This window comes from Pelecanus crispus, chromosome 18 (assembly GCF_030463565.1).
Source record: "Pelecanus crispus isolate bPelCri1 chromosome 18, bPelCri1.pri, whole genome shotgun sequence".
Lineage (NCBI taxonomy): Eukaryota > Metazoa > Chordata > Aves > Pelecaniformes > Pelecanidae > Pelecanus > Pelecanus crispus.
This window is the reverse complement of record NC_134660.1, coordinates 4,931,306-4,958,999: the sequence shown is the minus strand read 5'-3', so window position 1 is coordinate 4,958,999 and position 27,694 is coordinate 4,931,306. Positions and strand designations below refer to the sequence as shown.

The 27,694-nt window shown below is 51.9% G+C and overlaps 1 protein-coding gene across 1 annotated transcript; it reads left to right on the top strand.

Annotated features, from left to right (window-relative positions):
* On the top strand, nucleotides 1-27,158 carry CRHR1 (corticotropin releasing hormone receptor 1). Its single transcript, XM_009490894.2, has 13 exons — nucleotides 1-42; nucleotides 8,573-8,657; nucleotides 17,502-17,621; nucleotides 18,871-18,956; nucleotides 20,065-20,171; nucleotides 20,574-20,694; nucleotides 20,964-21,117; nucleotides 21,365-21,425; nucleotides 22,336-22,408; nucleotides 23,580-23,665; nucleotides 25,489-25,624; nucleotides 25,827-25,868; nucleotides 27,018-27,158. Exons 1-13 carry the CDS (start codon nucleotides 1-3, stop codon nucleotides 27,156-27,158), a joined length of 1,254 nt encoding a protein of 417 aa, XP_009489169.1.
* The last annotated feature ends 536 nt before the right edge of the window (nucleotides 27,159-27,694 follow it).

Here is a 27,694-nt window from a genome sequence, read left to right as displayed (position 1 = left end):
ATGGTGCCCAGCCTGCGTCCTGCCCTCCTCCTCCTCCTGCAGGTAAGATGCTTTTACGTCCTCTTCTCCTAGAAGGGCCTTTCTGCCTTCCTCCCCATCACCCCTCCGCACCCTGCACCGCTTGCTTTCTCCACAATGACTTTTCTGTTTCTTTGAAGGAAGGGAAAAGTAAAAGGAGAAACCGCTACACAAAGAGCCCCCGGGAGAATTCCTCCGGTTGAGGCATGGGGACTTGGCAAGAGCTCATGATGCCCAAAAACTAGCGGGGAGGGGGATGGAGTCAGGGAAAGGATCATTAAAGGCGGGGAGACTTGCAGCCAGGTCCTCCCGAACGCAGCCCGGCTCTCCCAGCAGCTCCCCGCCTCACACCTCCCAGTGAAACCAGCTGCCACCAGTTTCCCTTAGGCTGCTGGGAGGGGGTGGCCACTCTGGGGGAGTGAAGGATTGGGACAACAAAAATGCAATGCCTAATTGTATCTCCCTTCACTGATTTTCTAAAGAAACCTCTCCTTTTCCCCCCACCTGCAAAGCACGAGACTTTCCTCTCTAAATTGCTCGCTGTGGAGCTGTAGCCACTGCTAATTTTGCAGCTCTGCACAAAATGCAAATGCTTTGTCAGAAGCAATATTCCACCTCCCCGAGGGCTTATCAAGAAAGGAAATGCTCCCGGTCCAAAGCATGTTTAAATCCCAAACCCTGGGGAGATGAGGAGATGAAAAGGTTTCCAGTGAAATCTCGAACATTATTTGAACAAACCTAGGTAGGTAGTTAAACAAAATGATCAGGTTTTTGATTAAACTTCTGTGTCAAGAGGGTTAAAAGAAAAAAATTGCCTAGCTCTCTGCAAAATGCTGTCTCAGTGGCCCAGTTGTGACTGCAGAGTTAAAACGGCAGAAAAAGCGGAGGGTCGGCCCTCCCCGTTAGCACCGTTGCGGTTCGTACCCCGCGGGCTGGTTTCTCACTGTGTATTGCTGATGGTAAGAGCAGGGAGGAGTACTTAGCTGCACCTTTGGGATAGGAAAGTTCTCACCTAAGTGATGAGAAGAGCTCATATGCGCCAGGTGACCTCCTTGCCAAGTTGGTGGTGCTTTTGAAAGCTCCTCTTCTGAGCAGCTGCTTTCTCCTATAACTGCACACCCCTAATCCTCTTTTATAGGAGCTCTTTTGTGGTTTTATTCCCCAGTTTGGGGTTTGTTTGGTTCCAATGTAAGAAATGAAGGTGAGACAGGGCAGGATCTCTTCCCCCCAGCCCAGGTCCTCCTTGGCCAGTATGTGGGGACACGACTGGCAAAGCTGCAGACCCAGTGCAATATGGGCAGGGTCTGAGATGGGGACAGCCAAGCAAGCGTGACAGCTCCCAATAGCTACTGTGTGAGCAAAAGGGGGTCAGAAAACAAGCCCAAAGGTGCTGAGACACAGCTCCCATCCTCTGCTGAACCTCAGGCTCAGGGGTTTCCCTAGCCATTCCTAGGTGTTCCCCAAGGATGGTCTCCTTGTGAAGGTGTGGGGCCAAATACTTAGAAAGCTTCCAGAGTTAGAAAGCAAAACCGCCCCTGCACTGCGGGGTGGGACCAGGAAGGGGTCATGAAAGCCAGCCCAAGCAAAGAGAAGTCTCTCCCAGCCACCTCCAAAAAGAAACACCCAATCTACAAAACACCCTGTTGCAGTCAATTTATCTATTTTTTCTTACAAATATATGCATTCAAAATTCAGACCCTTTTCCAGCACAATCCTAACCCTCTCCTGGGGACAGCATGGGCTAAAGGACCACGAAACTCCAGCCTTAAGTGAGTGCGTCCCTGCAGCCAGGCATCCCCACAGCAGTGTCCAGCCTGCGAGTGCAGAGAACTGCAGCAGTTGGGTTCCAACGGAAAGCTCAGCAAGGATAAATCTGCTCTACTTGGGCAAATTTTGCAGCCTGCACATCCCTGGGCTGGCACAGCTAAGGCGTTCCCCATGCATCTGGCCAGCAGCTCCAGTTTAGCATCGAATTGTCCACCTTGCCTTGCTGGGTAGACATCCCTCAGGGGGTCAGACAGACCAGGAGACAGGCAGCCAAACTTGCTGCAAAATGCTCTCTGGCACCCTGCAACTCACTTAAACAAACTAAACAAGCGGTTAAAAAGAGACAGTTCACCTGCAGCTTTACCAGGAACTGATGACATTTCTGGGGCTGATAAAACTGTTTGCAAAAGCATTTTATGAAAAAAACCAGAGTTTGATGCTGGGGGTGGGGTATCTTCTCCTCTCCCTTGATCAGCTCCAGCAGCAATAAGCCCAAAAACCAGCCCCCTACCCCTTTGCTGCTCAAATCCTTGCATAAGATGCGGAGCTGCAGTAGCAGGACACGCTGACCCTGGGGATCTCTTCCAGTCCTCGCTTTCCTTAAAAGCCAGAGTTGATTCAGTGTGTATGAAATCATCCCCGTGGTTTCGCATCTCCAGTAAAGAAGTGAATGGAAATGGCACAGCCTGTTCCCAGAATAGCTGCTCTATCGCCATAGGATGAATATATAGGAATACGATGAGCACAGCCAGCTCAACCCTGCCCTGAAATACAGCTCTGTTCACCAAAAATCCTGCACAGGGCTGGCCCAGAAGTTTGTTGTGAGCGACAAGCTCAAGTTGAGGTCCGAGCCTGCAGCATTTAGAGGGGCTGCATCTGTGGTTTTATCTTGGAGAACAGTGTTGGACCCAAAGGAAAGCACAAATCATTAGCACAGGGTTCCCTCCACAAAGAGAGCCCAGGAGCCGTTGTCCAACACTTGAGAGCTGTCACTCATGAGCGGGTGGCTCTTTCCGAAGATGGTATAACATACCCGGAGGCCCATCTGTTGTTTTTCCTTTTTTCCCTAACTGTATTTTGAGCTAATAGAAGAGACTCTCCTGCTCTGCAGGGTGTTCTGCTTTATCAGTGAGTCACCTACGCAGAAGCAATCACCTCCATTCAGGTGGCAGAGGGCAAAGGGTGTTGGCCTTTTGCAGATCATAGTCCCTCTTCCACCCTGAAATCCTGTACTTTTCACCCTGGAAAGGCAACGGCAGATGCAGCTTTGCTGTGGCCAAGATTTCCCTAGCTGTAACTGCAGATAAACCGGAGGAAAATTATAGGTGAATTAAATGGTGGATGTTCAGGCCAGGGTATGACCCTAAAAAAGTGATGGGTGAAGGAGGGGGCTTGGGGCAGCCGAGATGTGGGTCTTAGGAGGCAGCTGGGGAAAACAAATCTCCAAGCCTAGAATGAAAATATCTGTGAATGCACACAGGTCCCATATCTACAATCTGCAGGAGAGTTTAATACAACAACCTTAGAAAAACAGCCCTCCCGTGTGCTTGTGTCCATCACTCCAACTCTTCCTTAGCAGCCTTTGCTCTGGCAAATCCAGATGCCATAGGAGCTGCCTTGATTCACGCAGTGTCCCCTTCCCCAGCTTGTCTGTGCCTTTAGCTTCCACCATCCGAATGCCATTATTCTTTTTTTCACCTGTCCCCAAAAATCCATGCCTCAAAAATCCATGCGTCTTTTGATAGATAAATGAACTCAGAATTATTTATGGCAAGTGAGAGAGACCAGAGCTTAATCCAGGAAAACCTTTAATTGCTCGTAAATCAGGTTTTACAGGCATTCATGTAGCCCTGATTGATATTCTTTTGTTAGGGTCTGCATCCAGCATGCTCAGAAAGAGACTCCAAACAGAATAAATACTCACACCAAAGCCTCTGTCTACACAATGACGGGGGCTGGCCTTCTAATATCGTTAAATTCATAAATTCACAGATTTTAATGCCAGATGGAGGCATTCTTGTTGCCTGCTCTTCCCCCTGAGTAACATCAGCCACAGAAAATCCCCCTGTGGTTCTTGCTTTAAGCCTCAGTCTGCTGCCTGCGCTTTGCCTTGATGCCTCGATGCTAGCAGGGCTTCTGATGTGGCTTTGCACAAAAGCAAGTGAAGGAGCACCGGGGTGTTTGTTAACAAAGTGGGGGTCTTGGAGAAACCTTGAACTCAGGGGGTGGGAAAGCAGGTCTCTGTCAGGGCTAAGGCAAGAGGTTGGAGAGGGGGTCTTTCATGGGCCAGATGCTCCCTGGGGTTTCATTCGTGGCTTGTGCTGGGGATGGGACTTTTCCAAGTGAAAGCCCTCAAGGTGGAGGTGGGAAGAAGCTCACCAGCTGCAGAAGACGGTGCCTGGAAGTCTGAGGAGACAAGGGTAAAGAGATCCCCCACAGCGGAGTGAAGGCAGGGGACAGGGAGGGCTGGGCAGCAGGGGCTGGAGGCACCATGGCCACCTCCGAGCACACCTGAAGGGGCAGCTCTTTCGGTCAGGCTTTTCAAGGCCACCTCCAGCCTATGGCTGCGGTGTTGGCAAGACGTGCTGCTCCGTGCCCTCCCTTCCCACACCGCTGATGTTGCTCTGCCATCTGAGGCTGACATCCAGCTCCTTTAACCCTCACTGTGTTTAACACCCAAAGCCTGGCACCTTTTCCTGCAGGCTCATGGCCAAGAGCAGGCTCAATCCCAGCCTGACACCTGGGGGAACCTCAGCAAAGATCCAGGGCAGAGAGGCTGTACTCAGCCCTTCTTCCCCTACCCATGTGTCCCAGGAGGTCTTCTTCCAAATCCAGTGTCTCAGGGGGCAGCAAGCCCAGCCAAGCTGGGGAGCAGAACCAAGAAAGGTCCCTACAGCAAGGATGACTCCAGGGTGGCTCGTGTTGATCACCCCTCCCAGGGGGGTCTCAGTGGCCATCACCATCCATCGGTCCCGCTGACCTCTCCAGCTTTGTGCAAAGCCACTGGCTCACACCGCTTGATCCTGCTAATCACTCCACTTTCCAATTACAGCCCTGTCAGCAGTGGAAAACCCAAGCCCCATCTTAGATTGCTAATTAGGCTACGAGCCATCTATTTTGCTGCTCAGAACTGTCAGCCCTTCCTGCCACACAGATCCGATCTTGTCTGAGGCAATAAGATATCAAGGGGGGACAAGCCTATCTCTGGGTAGTACGGGGCGGGGGGGTTGATGTTTGACTTGGGTGTGAATATATTAATTAATATCTGTGGATTGCATTGGAGAGGGAAAGCACTGCAGGGGGACATTAATTCCTAATTGTTATTAATCGAATTTTGCTGCTAGGTCAGTGGCAGGTCAGAGAGATTGATGCCGTGTGTGTGTGTGTGTGTGTGTGTAATTTTGCTGCTTACCACCCATACCAGCAGTGAGACCCCCAGCCTCCTCATGCCAAAGCACTGACACCATCTCAGCCTGCTGTGCTGCATCTCCTGGCCCAGGGGACTGGCCACCGCATGCCCCTCGTGGGCTCCAAAAAACCCATTGGATCATGGCATCACATCAGGGCACAGCTGGTGGGTCCAGATAGGAGCAACCCACCCCACATGGTGCAGCACAGCCTGAGTGACCTTAGGCAAGCGGTACTCAGTGCCTCAGTTTCCCTTCTGGGACAGCCTTGACTCGGTGGGTGGTGGGACACCAACTGCAGCTGGTGTTTGCTGTGTGTGGGATGCAGTAAACACGAGCAGCATCAAGTTTTGGTGTCTGAACCATGCAGTGGGGACTGGTGGGGACTGGCTGATCCAGCTGCAGGAAAATTGGGGGCGAAAGGAAGGAACGTGCTGCTCCATGAGGTCTGAGGTTAACCCAGCGCCATTGGCATCTGCTGCAATGCCTCCCCGTGTGTAAAACAGAGACATTAGCAGAGCCTGGAAGGGAGCTGGGTGGATGCTGAGGCTACAGCAGTGGAGCCACTGGTGGTTCCTGATGGAGGAGAAGCTGCTGCCAGTGTAGGGCATCATGGGGCCCGTGGAGCTCCAGCAGAACCATCGTCCCCATGGGAGCAACTCCCCAGGCTGACCGGGACCTCTGTGCAAAGCAGCTGCTTCTAGAAAGCAGATTGCTTTTCTTTCCCTGTGCAGCTGAATGCTCAGCTGAAGCTCTCTGGGATTTTGGCAGTCTGAGAGAGGTCACAGAAGTGTTCTTCACCGCAGAGCATGGTTTACCATAGCCTATGTCAAAGCAGGGCCGGAAGGGCAGAGGGACATGGCCCCTCTCTGGCCTGAGCACGACCCACCACTGTTTCTGGGCTGTTGAGGCGTGCTTTGCTCCAGCCCGGCCAGGCTGGGACCTGCTGGGCACCATGTGGCATCTTACGGCAGCAATGCTCTGGCAGGTGAAGCTCTTCAAGGACAGAGCTTTGACCTGGTCTCTCTGCAAAGCCTGGAGAGGGGTTAAAGTAACCCGCACAGGACGAAACACAGGAGAGAGCCCGACCATCAGGGTGCCAGGTCAGGATGGTTTTGGCTTGTGCAAATCCACCTGGAGCTGCCACTTTCCCCAGCTTATCCCCCTCAAGCTGGGGCTGACAGGAGTGGGGAAAAAACCTCTGCCTCTGTTGAGAGCATTGGCCACATTGCAGTGAGACAAGACTCAGGGCCTGGTAATAAAGCTGTTAGGGTTTGTTGTGATTTGGGGAAGCTTTTTTTCCTTCTTTTTTCCTTCTGTAGTGGTTTCAGCTCATTTACAAAGCCTGCAATGAGCCAGAGACTGCACTCCATCCATACGCCCCTCTAGCTGTAGCTTGGTCCATGTTGCTGCTCAGTGCCAAGACCTCTCCCTGTGTCTGGAAGGAGAACGGGCACTGCCAGGCTGGAGCAGGCTGCGATTAGGAGAAACACATCTAATTAACACTTGAGAGCCTGTGCAGGTAGGCAAACCATCCCAGCCCCTTTGGGGAGGGAACTCTTTTGACCCAGCTGCCCGTGCAAAGAGCCACCAGGTCTGGCGGGCGCCAGCTGCAAGCATCAATGCAGAGGGGAGCTGACCCTGCAACGCCCCGCTTACCCCACGCCTGGAGTTTGGGTGGTCTCAGCCTTTGGCAAAGAGACCCAGGAGGTGCCCAGCTCCTGCAGGACCGGCACAACGGAGGCCCCACACAGCTCCCGCTCTCAGGGCAGGGTTTAGCTGCCAGATCCCCTGTGCCATCTGGAGCAGTCATAACAAGGAAGCTATTCTCAGCTCCTTTTATACGTCTGCCTGACATCTCTCTTGCTGTCAAAACCAACTTCCCAAGGCAGTAAATAGTTGTTTGGAAAAGAGCAAGTGGGTGCTGAGCTTGTCTCTGTGTCTGAATAAATCCTGCTAATGCTGTGGTAAGGCGCAGGGGATTGCTGGGTGTGCCAGTAAGAGCAGCCAGCGTTTATATGGCTAAAGGGCAAGAGGAGGACCATCTCCTCCCTACCCAGAGCAGTTTTGAAGGTAAATGGCCCTGGGGAAGGGAGATCAGGCACTACCGACCAGCCTGGCCGGTGGGGAAGGCAGAGGTTGGTGTTCATTGTATTGGCTCGGCACAGGACGGGGTCTGCCCTGGGGAGCTGGGAGCTTGCATGCAAGCAGAGGTGACTGCAGCCTTTCCTGCCTCCAGGCTCAGGTTTGAGTTTCCCAAGGGGTCTGCATTGTGCTTGTATTTCGGGGCACAGCTCTGCCGTTCAATCAGTCAGCAGTGAGCTTTTCTCCAAGGCATTTGGTCAGTCCTTGCAGGGCAAGCTTGGGGTGAGAGAAATGGAGTTACACCTCATCCACCCATCGGCACCCATCCTCTAAGCAGAGGGGATCAGCCTGTGTCACTGTGTCAGCCCGCACTGAGTTGGAGGAGAAAATGGGCAGCTGCTCTGGTAGGACCCTGTGTGTTTTGCAAAACAGCAGGTCCCCTCCTTCCCCCATCTGCCTCCCTGGTAAGCCTTGGGTCTAACAGCACCGTCCTTCTGCCGTCTTCGACTTGCAACTGCCTTCCTTGTTTTTAGTGTCCACAAATGCCTGCAAAGGGACCATAATTCAGGAGCAGCTTTTCCAAAATAGCTCCCCATGTAGACGGAATCGATGGTTTTCACTTCCAGTGGAGCAGCAGAGCCACCCGGGAGCTGCTCTGGAGAAGGGATGGGATAGATCCTGGTCAATGCTTCCCAATGCAGTGGGAGTGGCAGTGCTTGCAGACAAGGCCTTCTCTTGAAAAAAAAAGCTTTAGCCAGACCTGGTTGACTGTGGATCAGATCTCCTTAAGGACGTGTATTAACATCTTCCCACTGACAGCTTACAAGGCTGCGATTTTAATAAGGTATTGAAAATCTGAGCATGGTGTCAGGCTCATCATGTTTTTCCCCTGTCTGCTCTCAGGATGCCAAGATGTTAAAACTAAAAGTGTTGATTAAATTGCTAAATAGCAGAAGCTCCGTGGCCTGGCAGGGACTGTGCAGGGCTGCAGTATGGTTTGCTGAGGGGGATATTTGGGGGAGGAGAGGATCAGCGGGTGGGAAACAGAGCAGAGAGCATCAGGCTCACAGCCGAAGGCTGGATAAGCCCAGTTCCTTCTGGGCTGGGAAACCTGTCCTGCAAATGGGTACATGTCCACTGTGCAGCTTTGGGGGTGGTATCCACCGAGACATGGACAAGCTCAGATCTGACCCACCTGCTGCCACGTCCAAGGAGTGATTGGGGGCTGGGGAAGCGGCATATATAACCATATTGCACATATAACCCTACCTGTGGTCTGCTCTCTCCCCGTGCAGGCGTTTCTCCTCTGGGATAGCCCCGTTGCAGCCTCCATCCAAGAGCAGTACTGCGAGAGCCTGCCGCCTGTCACAAACCACACGGGTGAGTGCCCTGCATCCCCCGCTACTCTAGCCATCCCCAGGGACCCCGGTGGCAGGGATGGCTGGAAGAGGGGGTAAGGGGGTGTCTCTGGGCTGTTCTACAGCTGCCCGGCTCCTTTTCGGGGGGAGGTGGGCTGTGCTGAGGCTGCATTGCAGCCCCGTGCTGGCTGCTGCATCAACCTCTTTGCAGGGTGACAGTTGAGGCAGGTATAGATGCAGAGCTCAGGAGAGCTAAATATAGAGAAAATAAATGTCTGTTGGGCTGGGTTTGAGGGGGAGGTGGGCAAAGAGACATCTGCCCAGCCCCTGCTCCCATGCTGCCCATTCTCTGCCATGCCCTGGGACACCAGGACCTTTGTCCCCTATGTCCACCCCCCTCTGCCATTCCTCTGCCCAGGGGGGACAACTGGAGATCGTGACTTTCTGCGGAGACCACATCGCCAGTGCAGTGTGACCACCATGTGCTCAGGGCTCGGCCACCCTCCATCTCCCAGTGCTGTTCAAGATGTGACTTGGCTGTCACCTCAGCAGTGACGGGCCTGGTTCAGTGACAGGTTTTGGGGGAGGAAAGGTGGCTGAAGGAGAGGAGATGAGCTCACGGGGACAAGGAGAAAAGTCCTCCCCAGCTCAGGGATGCTGCAGAATTTGTTTTCCCATGATTGAATGAAGACCAGAGCGGGCACCAAGCAATTGCCCGGTCCAGGTCCCTGCTTCTCAGACCAGCTCTCTCTGTGAGGGTGATGGATGGCCGTGGAGGCCCAGTGCTGATGGATGGCTGCCCTCCACCCAGCTCCCATTAACAGCAGCATTAAAAACTCCTTCTTAAAAAATTACAGCTTGGCACCAGCTGATTCAGTGCCTAGTCGAGCCCAGGGCACCATGGCCCTGCAAGCAGCATCCACAGAGCACCCCTAGCCCAGGATAAGGAGGCAGAAAGCCAAGGGAAAGCATGGCTGCCAGTGGAAATGGAAATGCCCGTGTGTCTCTGGCCTGGGCACTGTGCAGACAAGAAAGGTGGTCATTACTCATGGGCTTTGCTGCCTGAAGGTTTCATCACTCTGCTCAGCAAGGTGGTCTTCTTTGGCCATGTTAGGCTGTCATAAACAGCATTTGTTTTCTTCTTACTCATCTTCCCTGGTGCAACATGTGTCCAGCTCCATGGGCTCTGACCCACAGAAGCACTGGCCAAGCACCACAGGGACTTTCTGTGATGCACAGAGCAGCCAGTGGCACGACCCAGGGCAGCAGGCAGGTCCCAGAGCCTCCTCGTGCCCAGCTCATGGCCTTTGCCACCCATTGCTGGAATCTCCTGAGCCCAGGGGAGAGGGCAGAGAGGGGGGAGAATTTCCGCCATGGCTTTGCTGATGGATATGCCCTGCAATCCCCACCACCCTCAAGCAGTGAGTGCTGCTTTCTGCCAGGATTGGGCTTTGCTCAGTAGGGATTTATTAGCCTGAATCCAGGCAGGACTTAGTGCACCTCAGTGCCCATCACCCTGGGACAGGGGAGCACAACTTGTCAGGCTTCCAATTTGCAAAATCTCCAGCGCCTCCACACATCCGACCTGTCATCCCTGAGGAACTCATTAATTTGGGATGGGGCTGGCACATGTGAGTGACAGCCACTTCCAGCTCAAGGAGGGGGCTTAGAACAAGAGTTAGACATGAAACTAATTGTCTTATGTCTTCTGCTTGGTAAGTGGAGCTCAGTGCCAGCCCTCATCCTTGGGGTCCATTTAAACCCTGCCTGATTCAGGCAGCGATTCCTAGGGAGGGCTATTTACAAAACTGGAAACTTTGTTTTGAGGCTATTTAACATGGAGAGTTGTTAGGATGACGCTAATGAGAATTGCAGCGAGGCTGTGAGACTTAATTTGTTAATGTGCGTAACCCTTGGGAAATGGCACATGCTGATAACATGAGCCCAGCAGTCCTCCGGCACATGGCTCAGCAGGGCACCAGTTGGATGTACCGAGGGCCCCTGCCTCGTGCCCGTGTGCAGCATCCCTCCTCTGAAAAATAGCCCAGCATGGGCTCTCCTCTCTCAGGTCACCAGTCCCTTCATATTTAATCTCACACTTTTTAATGAGGATGTATGGCTGGACAGTGATATCACCAGGGTGCCAGCGCTCTCCGAGGTGCATGTACTAAGCTGGAAAGTTCTCTGCTCACAGCAGTGTGGTGGAGACAGGCCCTGGGTGATGCTCACCAAGCTCATGGGGTGCAGGCGTTGTAAGCAAACCCTCATCCCAGGAAGCAGAGCAGCAGAGCCCCACAGAGCTCCCTTGTCCCGCCCTCTTATCAGCATTGATTTATCCATCTCCCTCTAAGGACACTGTCCCTAACGCAGGGTGATGTTCCTTGGCATTCAGGCTCCCTGCACAGGCATGATGGTCCAACCTGATATTTTAGGTATGCATCAAAAATACCTCTCGGCGAGCCCCTGATTCTGGCCGGTGCTGGGACACATGGGCATCCACGCACAATTGGCCACTCCATCAAGAAAGGCTGCTTTCCTCAATAGCAGTGAATATTTTCTCCTCCAGGCAGAAATCATATCAGGCTGGACTTGAGGTCAACGTGGTGCATCAGGGAAGTTGGGTCAGCTGCACCCCCAGACACCTGGAAGCCAAGAAATTCCCAGATGAGGCTTGAAAAGGAATGCAGCGAGGATCAGCATCCCTTGTGCAGGGTGGATAGGTGCCTGTCCCAAGGGCTCCCAGCCTCCAGATCGCCTCAGACAGTGAATTTGTTTTCCTGATGATTTCAGCTCCCTGGGGTCTGTGCACAGCTGCTTCTCGCCTCGTCCTGCCACAAAGCCTCTCAGGGAGGGACAAGGTCATTTCACCCATCGGGGCAAAGCATCCCCCTGCAGCTGTAGGCCGGCTTCCCATCGTGGCACTTCCCTGGGGAAGGAAGGGAGAATATGAACAGATGGGAAAGCCTCTTCCTAATTAATAGATGAGGCTTTTCCAAAGCAGCTGAGTAGAAAGCACTCGAGCAGAGTGAGGTCAGAGTGCTCAGGGTGTTGTTTTGCCATTCGTAGCATTCAAGCTTGGATCAGCCCAAGGAGTTGGCACCCAATTGCTAATAGCCCCGGCTGGTCCTGGCTGCACGATTCACTCCTTTAAGCTGTTAAACTGCTATCATAATAAATTTTTGTCCTCAATCCTGTGTGTGTGCTCAGGACACAGAGGGGAGCACAGCCCATTCCTGTGGGAAGAAAGGTTTTCTGCCACTGCAAGTTCACCAAAACCAAAGGAAAATTACACCAAAGCTAGGCAGAACTGAATAGAAATGTCTTTTTTTTTTTTTTTTTTTAACTGGAGGTTTTTTTGAAGGAGAAGGGACCATAGCTTTCCATTTAAATAAAGCAAATCAAGTTGGTCCAGATACAGCAAAAGCCTGTGGCTGAGAAGCACAGGAGAGCAGTGAGTGATGAGAGCATTTCCTTCACGGGCACTTTATCAGACAGGTTTGGAAACACATTTCACAGCGGGTGACAGTTTGACCAAGAGACTCTCCACCTGCTCCAGCTCAGCTCCCCGAAATGCTGATGCTGCTCCGGCAGTCCCTTCTTGTGCTGCTGCTGTTTCATTCACTCTCTGACTCCCCTGAGGAGAGACTCAAATTCAAATTCATAAAGGTCAAATTAACAGCATCAGCGCCTCTTCTCCCTTCAGCTTCGTTGGCATCTCTCCCACCAAGGTAGAAATACCAATAAAGGAGCTGAGCAGGGGCTAAAGGGGCAGTAGTGGGTCCTGGCAGGGACTTAGCACCGAGAGAGAGCAGTGATACTGGGGCAGGTTTGGGAACTGAAAAATGTGAACTCACCTATATGGAAAATCATAGCGGTTTAAGTGTATACTAGTATCAATAAAGCCATTCTGCTCCATCATCTAGGAAACAGGGATGTCAAGAGAAACTTTCTTATATTCATAGATTTTATTGCAGTGGAGGAGGGAAGAAGGTGGTGAGGTTTTCTGGTAGGAAACTGTGTCCTGGTACATCTCAGCGTGAGCAGCCACTATGGCAGTTAAACTGCACTTTGGACTGGATGTATTAAAATCGTTGCCAGCTACTCTGTTCAGTTGTAGCCAAACTAGAAGTCTTTGCTAGGAAAACTCTGCCAATGAGGGATTATGCTTCTTTGCTCACCCACCAGCAAAGCCCAGCCAATACCAGGGAATAAACCGCTTGCTGCTACTCTTGGTAATAACACAACTCCAACCACTCTATGGGTCATATCAGGAGAACAAGATATGCCCCAAATCCAACCCACTACAGTATATAGTCAATAAATATATATGCTCCAGAGAAGCTGTACGTGGATCAGTCTGAAGTGATGACATTGAGCAGATGCATCAAATACCAATGGCAGAAGCTAGGTTTGATGCCTCCTATTTATTCTTCTCCAGAATAGCTGCAAAGACCCAAGGGGACAGTCAATGATGGTGAATAGCAACAAGCTGAAAATTCATTACAAAGGCACTTTCTATCATAACACTGAATTAGCTTGTGTAATTATTTTACATTGAGAATCATGGAACTTGAATGCTTGGGAGGATTGCTGGGGACTTTTTAAGGACTGGACTCTTACAAAGATAAATAGAAGCACCCAATGCCACCGAAAGCAGTGCTGGAGGTAGGGTGTGAACAAGGATCTACGTATTTTGAGACAATCACAGTTGCTCCCAGCCATATTGAGTACCTGACTCAGAGGGAAGCAAGCAGCTCCACCACCCCAATTTCAACGCGATCTTAACATAAATTGTCCCCCAGTGCCATTTCCCTCAATGCCTCAAGGTGTTACCCAAGCATTTAAAGCCTGAGTGTCTCCGCAGCTGGGATTGAGCCACCCCCCCTTGGCACATCAGCACCTTGAAATAAGAGCATCCCCCCAAAGGCCCTTGCTTTGGGTCAATAAGGTGTGAAATGGCTCCTCCTGCTCCAGCAGAGTGGTGGAGCTGCCCGGGAGGGACAAACAACCTTTTGCGTGCTGCCTGCAGTGAGTATATTTTGATTAGATGTGGAGATGAAGCCTTGATTACCAAATGTAAATGCTGCAGCAGGGACACCCTCAAGGAGCCAGAGGCTTCAGCCTGCTCAAGAGGCAGTAGCAGCAATGCAGTCATCGAGGAGATCAGGGGTGGACAGAGATAATTCTGGTTGAGTAAGAGCTCAGGACAGGTAGACATATGAGCTAACACCTTTCAGCTGTTACTCAGCCTCCTGAGACACCTTAGATAAATAAACCCATCGCTCTCAAGCACAGGGATGAGCCTGTGATTCAGATTTCCATCATCTCTCCTAGCCCCTTTGCATTGCACAAGGGGAGAGAGGCTTTGCCCTTTGAGCAGCCGTCGTGTCACTGGGGGCACAGCAGCAAGCTAGGATGCTACGCTGGTGCATAACTTTGCCCATTGTGAGAGAGGACATATTTACCAGCACGGTTATATCAGCACAACCTTTGCTTTAGTCCTCTTCATACCATCCTAGCAATGGTTTGATGTTACAGTAACACTTCAGACCTCCTGGACTCAGCTCAAGAGCACTGTGGTGTCACATCTTGTGGTGCTGGCCCAGGATAAACATGCTCCATCCTCTTTAAATTTGCTCAAAATCTTTTGCAGATTAGCTGGGACTGGAGAGCTTTACCCTGCCAGGCTTCACATGGCTGCGTGGCTTTAGCTTGGAGCCATCTCAGGGGCCTCTGCGAGTGGTGGAAGCAGGCTGGAGAAGGCTGTTTTGTATAAACAGGAGAGATACTGCTATAGTTATCCTGAGACAGTTATTGTGATATAGTTGTCTCAGTGTAAGTCCCTGGACAGGCACTTTTTTCTTCAGAAGAGAGGAAATGCTTTATATTGCTTCAAACCAGCACAACCCAAAGGAAATAGGGTGAGAAGGGATTTGAGTGACTTCCCCTGTGCCACATTCCCCACCTCAAAGCAGGACCAGCTCCTTGCTACCCTAAATGCTGTGTTTCTGTGTGGGAGGGAGCCAAATCAGGGGGATGCGGTGCAGGTAGGAAATTCATTGACCTTTCTTGCTGTAAAGCTGCAAAGACCAAAACTGTCTGAGCAGCCAAGGGTGCCGAGAAAGCTGGAGCAGATGTCTGCAGAACCTGGAAGAATAATCCCCCTGCAAATACGGATGGGACGCAAAGCAGATATGAAAGCGTTTAGCACTGATACATATAATTTCCATGCTAAACAGTGCTCTAAATGCTGGGAGCCGCGTGCCACTGGGGAGCAGCTGGAGCAGATGGTCGTGCTGGGCAAACTGGATGTCACAGCCCTCATGGCACTCTTTGCCTTCGCTGTTTTACTTAACCCTTCCCCAGCAGGAGACTTTTTTTCTTCCCTATATGCTGGAGAGAGCAGGAAGAGCAACATCTGCTTTCTGCAGCTTTTCTTCATCAAGTGTTTCTCAGTGTGAGCCTGGGAAAAATGTAACAGCCACCCACTAGATTAAAAACTGGTGGGACAGACCTCAAAATGCTGCCTACAGCGGTGCTGGGGCAAAGCCTGCTGTGCACAGGGTGAAGTCCCAGCAGCCTCCTACAGCCTGGCTGAGCCTGACCTCTGCTCACCCGACTGCAGCCCCCAAGCCCAAATGACACCCCACACCGCAACCCCGACCCATGGGACAAGGAGGGGACTGAGCTCCTGGTGATGCTGCTCCACCTTCACCCTGCATCCCTGCCATGGTGGGACTGCAAGACCCATCCACTCAGTTTGTCATCAAGTGGGCAGCCACAGCACTTTAATAGCAGTGCCGAGCAGCATTAAATCGAGTGCCTTGGAGAAATGTGGAGATATTAAATCCAGACTTGGGCAGATGTATAACGGAACGATGCCACCTTTGTCTGACCACATCATTTTCATGAGTTTATCTTGGTTTTGGTTATTAATGGTATTGCTGTGGTTTTGTTTTACTGATGGAGAGTACTGTTGCTGCCACTCTCCGGCTCTGCTGACTTTAATTCCTGTTTGTCCTCTCTGAGCACTCTGCATCTGTGCCCCAGCACAGCCCCTGGGATGCAGGAGGGAAATGGAGGCACAAGAGGATGGGGAGAAAATGGAGTTTGTGCTCAGCCCCAGCAGTCACAGGGAGGGTTTTCAACAACTGCACGAGTGGATCTGGGCATTAGCACTGTGCAAGCCCCGTTTTACTAAGCTGGGTTATTCCAAGTGAAGCTTTTCCTATTCCACATATTCATGTGACTTCTCACCTGGGTGGATTCCCAGGTGGCTAACAGGGAGAGAGCACTTGCAATTTAACTTTGTCCTTAGTTGAAGAAATTACCAGTTCTCTTTTCTTTACCTAGATGCATATTATTATAAAATTTTAAACAGGAACTTCATTTTCTATGACCCTCTATTTATCTGTCAAATTTGGGTCAAAACAGCTAAGGAGCTCAACAAATGCTAATGGATGCAGATAAGCACAGACACGCACACTACACGTGATTAAATGCACCTTGTTTCCTAAAGAAGTACAGGCTTAAAACCGTAAACTTAAAGTGAAGATTGCCACAGCAACCATACACATTAGCAAAGCTAAAAGCAAAGGTCATAATTAAAATTAATTTCTCACTACAAGCTATGGAAGGCAGAAGGTAATGCTCACCATGCTCTGATGCTTCCCCAGCTCACACACTTGGAAGTTGATTTTCCCTTGCAAAAATGTTTGAAGAAAACCCTCCTTTTCATTGCACTGAAAATTTGCTCTGAGAACATCCCAAGAAACCAAGGAGCCAATTTTTCAGATAATCAATGAAAACAAATATTCCCTCATGAAAACTTTCATCATACTAATAACAAAATATTTTGCTTTAGCTAGCTCTATCCATAGCAAGTCTCAGGAAAGGCATTCAAATAACAACCATTGAGCCTGGGTGGAGAGGAAACACTGTGTTCTTGCACCCAGAGAGCTGCAAATTGGGGTGTTTTGTCTTAGGAAATGGCAATGCCTTTCTCTGCGCTGGCAGCACAGACATCTCTGGTACCCAGCAGCGGTTTGCACTGAACTCTGCCCCTTCCAGGGTCTGCTGCCCATCCATCTGCTGCCTGTCAAGGATTGTATTATATGGATATTACAGCCGTTGTGCTTCCTACCTCACTTTGAGATGTAGCTAGGACATATTTAGCTACAGTACATGTTGTTCTAAATATACACAAATTATACATAAAAAAGCCTGCAATCTGGCCTACCTAATGCCTATGTTAGCACACTTGTGTAGCTGGGAAAAGCACAAAATTCCTGCTTTAAATCTGAAATAGCAGCAGCAGACTTGGAGTTTTCTTCCCAGGAAAGGCTGGAAGAGACCAACGAGAACGGCTAGGAAGGAGATCTTGCAGCCAGGAGGTGTGAGACAGTTGGAGGGGTTCTGGGGAGCATCCCACCAGCATCAGGCTGGAATCACCACTGGGAAGGAGAAAATCTGGCTTATTGCTGGCTGTTGCGGGGCTGGATGCCGAAGTCATGGTTGAAGAAAGGAGCAGAGCTGGAAGACCAAAGCCAGGGAACCCCAAGCTGACTTGGGAAGCTAGGTCAGAAAACCAGGCTTGTGCCAGAACTGGGTTTAATCCAGGTGCTCAGACAGGACCAGGGCAACAGTCATGGCCAGGATGGATCAACCAGCCCTTGGGGAGTCTTGGCACAGACCCCATTTGGTGTCTGCCATGAAGGTCTTCTGGGGGCTGAGCTTGCAGCAACCCATCAGCTCAGCCAGGACTGCAGCCCCAGATCTCCAGGCAAACCTTGACCCTTCAACAGCCTGGAGGTGGCCCACGGTGGCCCACAGACCTCCACTAACCCTCTACCCGTTTTCCCTGCAGGTCCCCAGTGCAACGCCTCAGTAGACCTGATAGGCACGTGTTGGCCCCGGAGTGCTGTGGGACTGCTGGTAGCTCGCCCCTGCCCTGAATACTTCTACGGCGTGCGGTACAACACCACGAGTAAGATGAGCAGCACTGGTGGGGACATGGTGGATGAGGGATGGGGAATTTCAGAGAGCCACGTGCATTGGGGGCTGCAAGGGCATGAGTGAAAATACATCTCTGGGTACAGAGCTCGTTGGGGAGTTCTGTGGGATCCACCAACCAAAAAAGCAAAAAGCCCTCATATCCCAGATTTCAAGGAGGGTTTTTTCACAGCAGCAGCTTTATAAGCAGCTCCTCCTGGATGTGCTCCTGTGAAGGGGGAAAGGGCTGATGTTCCCATCTTGGGGACGGGGGAAGAGGAGTGAACCTGCCCTGCTGTTGGAGGTGACACAGAGGTCTACAACCCCCAGTTGAGCAAGGACTGGGCGACCTTGAGGCTCATCCCCTCCTGGCACGGGTGACTGCATTGTCACTGCCAATGAGGTGCTGGGAGCGGGAGACAAAATGAAGGCACTTCAAAAGTGCCCAAAGCCATTCCTAGCACACGGTTGAGTTTCTGACCACCCAAGTGCTGATTTTGATGAAAGAAATGTTTTGCTTCCCGCAGAAAACATCAATCTTTCTGTCCCACACATTTTTGCAGCAGTGGAAGATCGCATGCATACGGCTCCTGCTTTGTGGTGCCTCTCATGCTGTTGCAGGAGTCTCTTTGCATTAATCCATACTTGTGTCTGCCTAAGAGCCATTCCCATCCTTGTCCCATCCCATCACCCTGATGAGGCTCATGGCCTCTCCCATTAATAGCAGAAGCCCAGCATTGCCCCAGTGCTGGCATCACCCTGCAGCTGATGCTAATCGGAGACTGCTCTGGGGTTGTTGTGGCCATTCCTTCCCAATTAGCCTTGCCACTGGCCATCCTTGCTGGGAGGTGAAAAAAGCTCCTAACGCAGGGAGAGAAGTGAAAACTTCACACTGTTGTTGCAGCAGGATGGCACATGATCGCTCGAGGAAACGGCACAGAGGAGGGGAAAAGGCGAGTCAAACTCATGCTGCTCCCACTGCATCTCGGTGGTGGTAGGCATGGGGGTCCCCCAGTGCCGACGGGCATCGCTGGCACAGACCCAAGGCCCTTGAGCGGGTCTGAAACATTCTGGGGATTTTGGTCCTGCAATTACAGCCAAAGGCAGCATTTGAGCTAGCTTCAAAGCAAAAGATGCCACTGGCTTGATGCCAGCAACCCCTGCATTAGTGATGATCGCCAGGTCACATCTTTGTGCCCATCCCCACACACCGTTAACCCTTCGACGTGCACCCTCTCTTTCAGATAATGGCTACAGGGAGTGCCTCGCTAACGGGAGCTGGGCAGCACGGGTCAACTATTCCCAGTGCCAGGAGATCCTCAGCGAAGAGGTAGGACCTTGGTGGCCCACTCAGCCGGGCTCTTGACAGGAGGGTGAGAGACAGACAATGGGATTTTGAAGGGCAACAGCATCCAGGCCAGGAATGGCCCAAGGGAGCTGCAGGCTGGGCATGCAGCAGCATCCCAGATACAAGGCTGCATGCAGCATATATGACACCCTTCTTGATTTGCATTTTCATTCCCTGCCAAAAATAAAGGCACGCCTGTTTCCTTCCCTATTAAAAATCCACGAGGATTTGCAGTGTGAAGTCTGCTCGCCCCAGGGCCACTGGGTGCAGATCAGCACACCCTTCAGCCCCGTCACCCTCCTCCAGCTCCCTCCTGACACAAGCACTCAGTGCAAACCCTATCCCTCCCCGCTGGCAATGAAATAAAGGAGTTGTTTAGGAAGTGGAAAGGGATAGAAAAATGCGGGGCAAGAATTACAAGCCCCTGAGTAGGCCAAGCCACCCCTCAGAGCAGAGGAGAAGAGATACAAGGTACGGGCAGTTCATTTGCAGTTGATACCACCTCTGGTATTTAAGATGCTGATATCTCCTGCCAGGAATGGTTTTCTCACTCAGTTAATTGCTAATTCACAGGTTGGATGAGTGCCTAACAGGAGGAGCGATCAATTAATTTAATTATCACTCACACCTTCCCGAGATCCCCTGCTCCCTCTGCCTAAATTCATCCCAGCCTCTCAGCTGCCCTGAGGGCAATGGAGAATGAACTGAGACATGCGATGGCACGTTGCCAGTGAGCTCGGTTGAATTACAGCAGGATTTCCCCAGATGATGGATTGGGGATGTCCCAGTGCTGAGCAGGGATGATTTAGGTGCAGCAACCGTGAGCTGCCCTGGCATGGGTAGAATGTGAAACACCTGAGCCCCTTGCAGGGCCAGGCTGGTGTCTATCCTGTCCACATTAGCCCCATCTGACCAGCTGCATCCCCTTCCAGCCCCATCTCCACTGTCCTGTACCAGGTGGGCTCCAGTTGCTTTCTGAAAAAGGGACCAAAATTTGTGGTGCAGCTCTTAGAGGTGATGTGGTGGAGGAGGTGGGTTTGTGGTGGTACCTGGGGCTGCTGCTGACCCCCTCCCCGTCTCCCCGCACCAGAAGAAGAGCAAGCTGCACTACCACATCGCCGTCATCATCAACTACCTGGGGCACTGCGTCTCATTGGGGGCCCTCCTCGTGGCCTTCATCCTCTTCATGCGCCTGCGGTGAGTGACCTGACCCACTGCTGTGCTCCTGTCTGGGGGATGAGCCCAGGGAGGTCACCCCATGGCCCTCAGACTGGGGATGTACCCAGCCCCTGTGTTTTGCCATATCCTCCCCCATGGCCGTTGCTCTCCAGTCTGGAGGGATCATGCCTATCTCAGGGTTATTTTCCTCCTGCTGCTTTTTTAAAGCACCGGCTTATGGAGGCAGAGGGTCCTCCTTGGTGCCTTCTACCTCCTAGCCTTGGTTCTGCCCACCTCACCCTGGGCATGGCCCCAGCAGCTCACCCTTGGGGTCCCAACAAAGACATTCAGCTCCACAAACAGCCCTGACTCCCAGCTCAGATGTGGCTGGCCCCCAGACGCCCACCACACTCTGATGGTCCCTTGTCCCCTTTTCTCCAGGAGCATCCGGTGCCTCAGGAATATCATCCACTGGAACCTGATCACAGCCTTCATCCTACGCAATGCCACATGGTTCGTGGTGCAGCTCACGATGAACCCAGAGGTGCACGAGAGCAATGTGGTAGGTGCAGCTCTGCCAGGCAGCTGGCCTGAGCCTGGCCCTAAGCTGCTGGGATGTGTGGGGAGCTTGAGGATCCTAGATATGAGGCCACGAAAGCAGCTTAAGGGCCCAAATAGGGCTACTTGGTGGTTGGTGGACAATGCAGGCTTATGAGAAACATGGGTTCAATTGCTCTGCTGGGGTCTGCGTTGTTCTGTGCATCAGTTTCACCGCTGTAACACAGAGCTCTGCTCTTCACCCTCCATGCCTTCTCCTAACTCCCTTGGCAGGTCTGGTGCCGCTTGGTCACTGCCGCCTACAATTACTTCCACGTCACCAACTTTTTCTGGATGTTTGGCGAGGGCTGCTATCTGCACACAGCCATCGTGCTCACCTACTCCACGGACAAGCTCCGCAAGTGGATGTTCATCTGCATTGGCTGGTGTAAGTACCAAGACTTCCCCTTCACCCACCAGGTACCCACGGTTTTAGTGATGGGTGATGCCCACCTCTGCTCCAGACCTTCTGGCACCCAAATAGCTGCAAAAAGGCTGCCAGGAGCAGGAGGATGGAATTTGCATGGCTGTCTCATCTCACCCAGTGGTTTGCCCTATGTGAGAAAATCCCTGTTGCAGCATAATTTTGTGGCAACGTTGAACCCCCTGAGACTCATCTGTGTGTTCATCTGCAGGTATCCCCTTTCCCATCATCGTTGCCTGGGCCATCGGGAAGCTGTACTACGACAACGAGAAGTGAGCCTGATTGCTCTCATTCCCCATTCTCCTTTCTATCCCACTTCCCCAGAGATCAGTTGTGCCAGGGGCTGTGGCAGGCTCAGATCCTGCCTGGAAGGGCTGACATGAGGCAGGGTACATGGAAAGGGTGGGAGGAAAAAAAGATAATATTCCTCCATTCTTTCTTTTATCCCACCTTTAGGCTTTCTGCTGCATGAGCCCTGCCTGCAGCTGCCTGCTGCTGCATTTTTCTCTTCAAAGGGCAAATGAGATTTTTTTAAGGGGGAAAAGGTGAGATTAAGCCTGAGCTCCTACAATGTGTTTGCTAAATGGAGCTTGGATTTAATCTACCAGCAGAGATATAAGCTACCACCACCTGAGCCATTTTCACAAAGACATGCTAATTGAGGACTTAACAGGCACCTGAGAGTTCATCACGTGGACTGGGAAGTTAAAAGGAGCCCATTTAGATGAATGGCAGCTTGTCTTGTTTTTTCGATGCTAGTTTTGCCTCCTGACTTCGGCAGCCCTGTGCTACACACGCAGACACAGCACTGATTTATCAAAACCCAACAAGGTGCTCCCAGGACACGGATATAGCTGTGTGAGCTCCTGCAGGGTTTGCTGGGGACAGAGCCAACCCAGACCTGTGTGCGTGTAAGGTAGTCTTTGCTCGTCCTACAATAACCAGTTCCCACATCCACACAGGGCCCATAAACAACCCCACAAGTCCCCATGCGTATCCATATACCGGGTTCCCAGGGAAGCTATTACATAGTGGCCACAGTAGTTTAAGTTGTAGTGCTTTCACCCTATGAACAGTGACTTACAGAGATTGTGCAAGGACAGGAGTAAATCCAGGTCACTCACGCTGCAGGCTTGTCCCTGACACCAGATGTCCCTGACATTACTTGTCCTTGCCTTGCAGGTGCTGGTTTGGGAAGCGAGCGGGAGTTTATACTGACTACATTTACCAAGGCCCCATGATCCTGGTGCTTCTGGTAAGAGCAAAGTGAATTTGCTTGCTAAATCTAGGGTCCTTCCCGTCTGCACATGGGATAAGGCTGTTCCTGAACAGGGCCTCACCCCCTCCTTCAACATCGCCCTGCTGCAGCTGGCTGTGCTGCCCCACAGCACCAATGCCCCTTGCCCTGCAAGCCCAGCTCCCTGCACCCAAACTGCACCATAAGCACATTTTCGGTACCTAATCCACAATGAGAAATAGTGTGCACCGATCCTGCTGGCTTGGGATGGGCTAGAAAGGGAGCCTGGAGACCTCACTCTGATAGGGATGCTCCCATCAGCAGACTCCTACATGCATCAGTAAGTCCCTCCATCCCTGCCCTGACACTATTTGGGTGCAGGTGGGTGCTTTGCCAGGCATTCACAGCAGCCTGGGGACCTCAGTCCCATTCCCTGACCCACATCACTTTGGTCCTGGCCCTTGGCTGAGTAGTGATGCTTGAACCAGGGGTCATACGGACCATAATTTGCTGGGGCTTTGCTCTTTTGGGAAGGGACAAAGAGGGGCAGAGGTGGCAAGTCACAAGCACCAGTGCCAGGGTCCAGCCTGTGTTTGTAGGGGGGAAAACTGTGCACAAGGTCCCACAGCTTTTCCTCCCTCCCTGCCCAATGCTACGAAAACCTGAGGGAGTACTAATCACCGGCACCAACTGGCCTTGCTGAATAATTGAGCCTGCTTCTCATTTCCCAGGCCATCAGGTAGCCAGGCCACTTCTAATTTCTGTCAGTTGTGCTCAGCTCCCAGTGCTGCCTTCCCGTGCCCTCATTAGCTGTTCGGCAGCCAGGACAGTGGCCAAGCAGCTCCTTGCCATGATGGCAGCCACTCTCCCAAAATCCCTTCATCCACCTTATATTCCTCCTCCCCCTCCAACTTTTTCACCTTCAGCCCTTTCTCTAACACTTGCCCTTCCTCGCCAGTCTCCTGGTGTGCCCTGCTGCCCCGCTCCCTTGAACAAACTCCTAAATCATATTGCTAAAGTGCTTTAAAAACAATAAATGCAGACATCCTGTTCCGGTGCATGGAAGGCAATAGATCAGGTTCAAGAGGAAACTTTCCCATTTCCTCTGGCACGGCCCATTGCCTCTGCTGACGAAATGGGAGGAAACATTGGGGGAGCAGACGCTAACCAGGTGCCCTCTTCCTTCCAGATTAACTTCATCTTTCTGTTCAACATCGTCCGAATCCTCATGACGAAGCTCCGAGCTTCAACCACGTCAGAGACGATCCAGTACAGGTAAGAGCATGAGCTACCCTGCAGAAAGCAGACATAGAAATTGCATTAGCACGATTAGGGGGGATAGGAACAGCCAAATCAGCCAAGTATCAAAGAGATGGGAGCATGGAGAGCACCTCAAATGCTTTCTGGAGACACATGGCCATTGCATCTGGGGTTGTTGAAAAATCCTGGCCAGTGAGAGCTTGGATGGCTGGATCTGCCTTTGAAGGGAGCCATTGGGAGCTGAGTCTCTTTGCAAAAACCTGTTCTGGTGGTACCCGATCAGCTCACCGGCCTTGGAGCTGCAAATCCTGGCATGGAGGTCAGAATCAAATCACCGCTTGGCAGCAAAGCAAAGGGCAAGGCAAGAGTAATGAATCGATGCTACCCCAAACATGTCCTCGTGAAGCTGCAAGGACAATGCTCGCAGCAGCATGTGGCAGGAGGATTTAACCCTTCCCTGCTGTGTAATATTTTGCAGACAACTTAGGAGGTGCGTGGTCAGTGCAGCTCTCCAAAGTATTAGGTTAATGGTTGAACTGGATGATCTTAAAGGTCTTTTCCAACCTAAACGATTCTATGATTCTAAGTACCTGGAACAGGAGAAGACACCTTGGTCTTTATCAATGCTTCTCTCTGGATCATTTTCTGGGCAGGAATCGGGGAATCTCACTGTGTGCTGGGTCAAGAGAAGCAAGTTTTGGGTGGAGGGCAACTTTTTCAACTGAGAATGGAAAAATTCAGATGCTGTCACTGGGAAATGCCAGCTTTCCTCATCACAGAGTATTGAGCTGGGATGAACGATTCAGTGTGGGGTGAGCAAAGATGAAGGTTATTGAAATAGGCTGGTTGGCCTCAGTCAGCATTTGAGAGACTGCTGGTTTTCCACTGTTTTCCTGATTTTGGCAAAGGAAGGTTTTTCACCTTTGGGCAGAAGAACATTTTCATTTCCCACAAACATTTTGTGGGACAGGAAAACTTGGAGAGTTTGGTAGGTTATAAACTGTGCAGTCCTGCTTAAACCAGGCCTGGAGAGCTCCTGCTCACATTAGGTAATGGCTTTTGGTAAAAAGCTGATGGATCCCCTGCTACTATGGCTGCTCCCCTGGGGAAGCTACAGCAGTGCATGTGCTGTCCCATGGTTTGTCAGCCTGAAGATCCTCATGTCCTCAGTTATTTCCCGCTCCTCTGTGCCATCTGCCAGTTTGTGTCAGTGGCTGTGGCTCTCCTCCAGGTCAGCAATGCAGCACAGGTCCCAGGCCCCATTCCTGCCCAGCCCGGACCTGCCAGGGATGACTTTTTCCTGTTTTCAGCTAATGTTGTAATCTGTCCATTAACAGGATTTTTAAGCAAAAAGTGTTGATTTGGCATTGTTCTTGTCCCCAGTCCAAATGAACGACATGCCAAGCCCCGATCTTGTATCAGCACTATTACTTTTCACAAACTGCACTTGTAATCTCATCAAGAAATTAATCAGCTGAGATAGGTTTTTCATAAACCCATGTTGAAGGGTGTGAATTATTTTACTCTCCTTAATTCCTTTTTAATCGAGCCTTAGATCAGCCAAGCAATCATTCTACGCCAGCTCAAGGTCAGGTCTCCACTATCCGCTGCCCTTTTCTGGATGGAGAAACCACAGAAGGTGCCCAGTGCTCAAACCAGCCCAGTCACTTGGGATTACATTGGAAAACAGCTCAACTCTGCTCCATCCTCCCCCGGTCACTGGTTTGCCCAGACCCAGCCAGACCAGTCCCAGCCATGCTGATGCTGGGAGTGGGATGGGGAGAGTCCTCATGTCCAGGGTTGCACTGCAGCAGCTCGGGTCCATGTTTGCTCCCCAGGAAAGCAGTCAAGGCCACGCTGGTGCTGCTGCCCTTGCTGGGAATCACCTACATGCTGTTCTTTGTCAACCCGGGAGAGGATGAGATCTCTAGGATTGTCTTCATCTACTTCAACTCCTTTCTGGAGTCCTTCCAGGTATGGTCCTCAGCACTAGTTTCCATCCCAGTCCCCCCACCAAGGGATGTGGAGGAGCCTGTCCTGGCTGATGCCTTGTTCCGCTTCTGCCCCCTCCCAAAAACAGACATCCCCAAACCCCAGTGTTGCTCCAAAGCTCCTGAGCCTGGGGGTAGCGCCTGACTGTAGCTCCACAGTGACTCTGCTGCTTGTCTCCTTCCAGGGCTTCTTCGTCTCTGTCTTCTACTGCTTCCTGAACAGTGAGGTGAGTGCTGGGGGCTGTTTGGGGGGATCCACTCCCTTCCTTGCAAGCAGAAGCAAGCTCAGCCTGAGGCTCTGCCCCTGCACAGGGCTTGGAGGGTGCTGGCACCCAGTTCCCCAGCTGAAGGCATTTGCTGATCAGAGTTGGTGCTTTACCTCCAGCTCCAGGCACATCTGCAGCCACAGGTTGTGCCCAGATAGGAATGGCTGCTGTCAGTCTCCTTCTTTGGAGGAGGAAAATCCAGCCCCGAGAACAGATGCTCTGGGGGCACACCCATGTGATTTGGTGCAGCAGAAGAGCCAAGGGTCCCCCCATCCCTAGGAAGGGTCCCCCTTCCCTGGGAAATTCCTTCCTGGAGCCAATCATTTGGGCAGCTCTTTCCTCTGCCTCCTCCCAAATGCTCTTGCACCTTTGCTAGCTCAGAAGAGTTTGTCCCAGACAAGCTTGCTTTGTTACCAAATCATATATAATTGATGCAGGAGGAAAAGGGCTGGACTAGAGCTAGCTGGTGACCCAGGAGCCTATCACACCATGCAGTTCATGGTCTTTCATCTCTTGATCCCAGCTGGGCTGGCTGAGGATTTCAGTGTTCACCCAACCTCACCATCTCAGCCACCTGCATCCACTGCCCTTCTCCCAGGGCCATCCCACACTGCAGTCAATGAAAAGGCATTTCTTCACTATTTACCTGCCACACAAAGCACTTGGGCTGTTGTAGGGTGGAATTAATGTTGAAGAAATGCCACTAGCATGAACCAGACAAGCCATAAAACCTCCCTGACTGTCACTCACACCTCTCCTAGCCCCTTGCAGGATCCAATGTAGCATGTAAGATGCTGGCTCTCCTGCAGAACCCCCATTCAGATTTATTTCTCCCTCTTATTTCCATTTTGTTCTCTGAGGCACCGTTGGTCAGGTTCATCTCTCTTCACAGCTGCAAGGGCTGTGTTTCACCGGCATTGCATCAAACAAGGCTGGGTGCCCTGGGAGGTGACAGGGGCTCCTGGGACCCTCCCTGCCCCTGGGGGGCGGAGCAGGGTTTTGGTACCGTTTTTGGTTGAAAGGCTGAGGATGAGGATGGTTGGTGCCTCTGAACAACTTCAGACAGCTGCATGGTGACTAAATGTTCACTCCTCTGTCTCACACCCCCAGGTCCGATCAGCTGTACGGAAGCGGTGGCACCGGTGGCAGGACAAGCACTCCATCCGTGCCCGCGTGGCTCGGGCCATGTCCATCCCCACCTCCCCGACCCGCGTCAGCTTCCACAGCATCAAGCAGTCCACAGCTGTCTGAGCTGCGAGTGAGCTGCCGTACGGCATGGGGGAGCCAGCACCCCCGCTGCGTGGGACCCCTGACATGGCACAGCACAGGATCCAGGTCCTGCCTGCATAACCAGTCTTGCAGAGGGCACACAAACTTGCTGCAGCTATGGGAAACCCTACAGAAGTTCTTGTCCCACTTGCTGGGGCAGACCTGTAGGATAGGACAGCTGAGATGCTACTTTGTCATCTCCCTGGCAGCGGTGTGATCTGCTGGGGTGGCAGAAGGAGTCGGAGAAGCCTGGAGAGGTTGCAGCAGCCTCCCTGCCTGCCTCCATCCTGGGCACGATGCCCCATGTCCCATCGCTGCCTCTCTCGAGTTTGTCACTGTTTTGAGGTGACAGGGCACCAGGACACTGCTGGGACAGCCTATGGGGCTAATCCCTTGGGAAGCTGGGTCAGCCTTCCAGTAAGTGAATGTTGGGATGCTGCTGGGGGGGCAGGGGCAAAACCCACGGGGAGGGGGCAAAGCCCTCTGGGCTGACAGGGGTGGATGGAGAGCCCTGGACT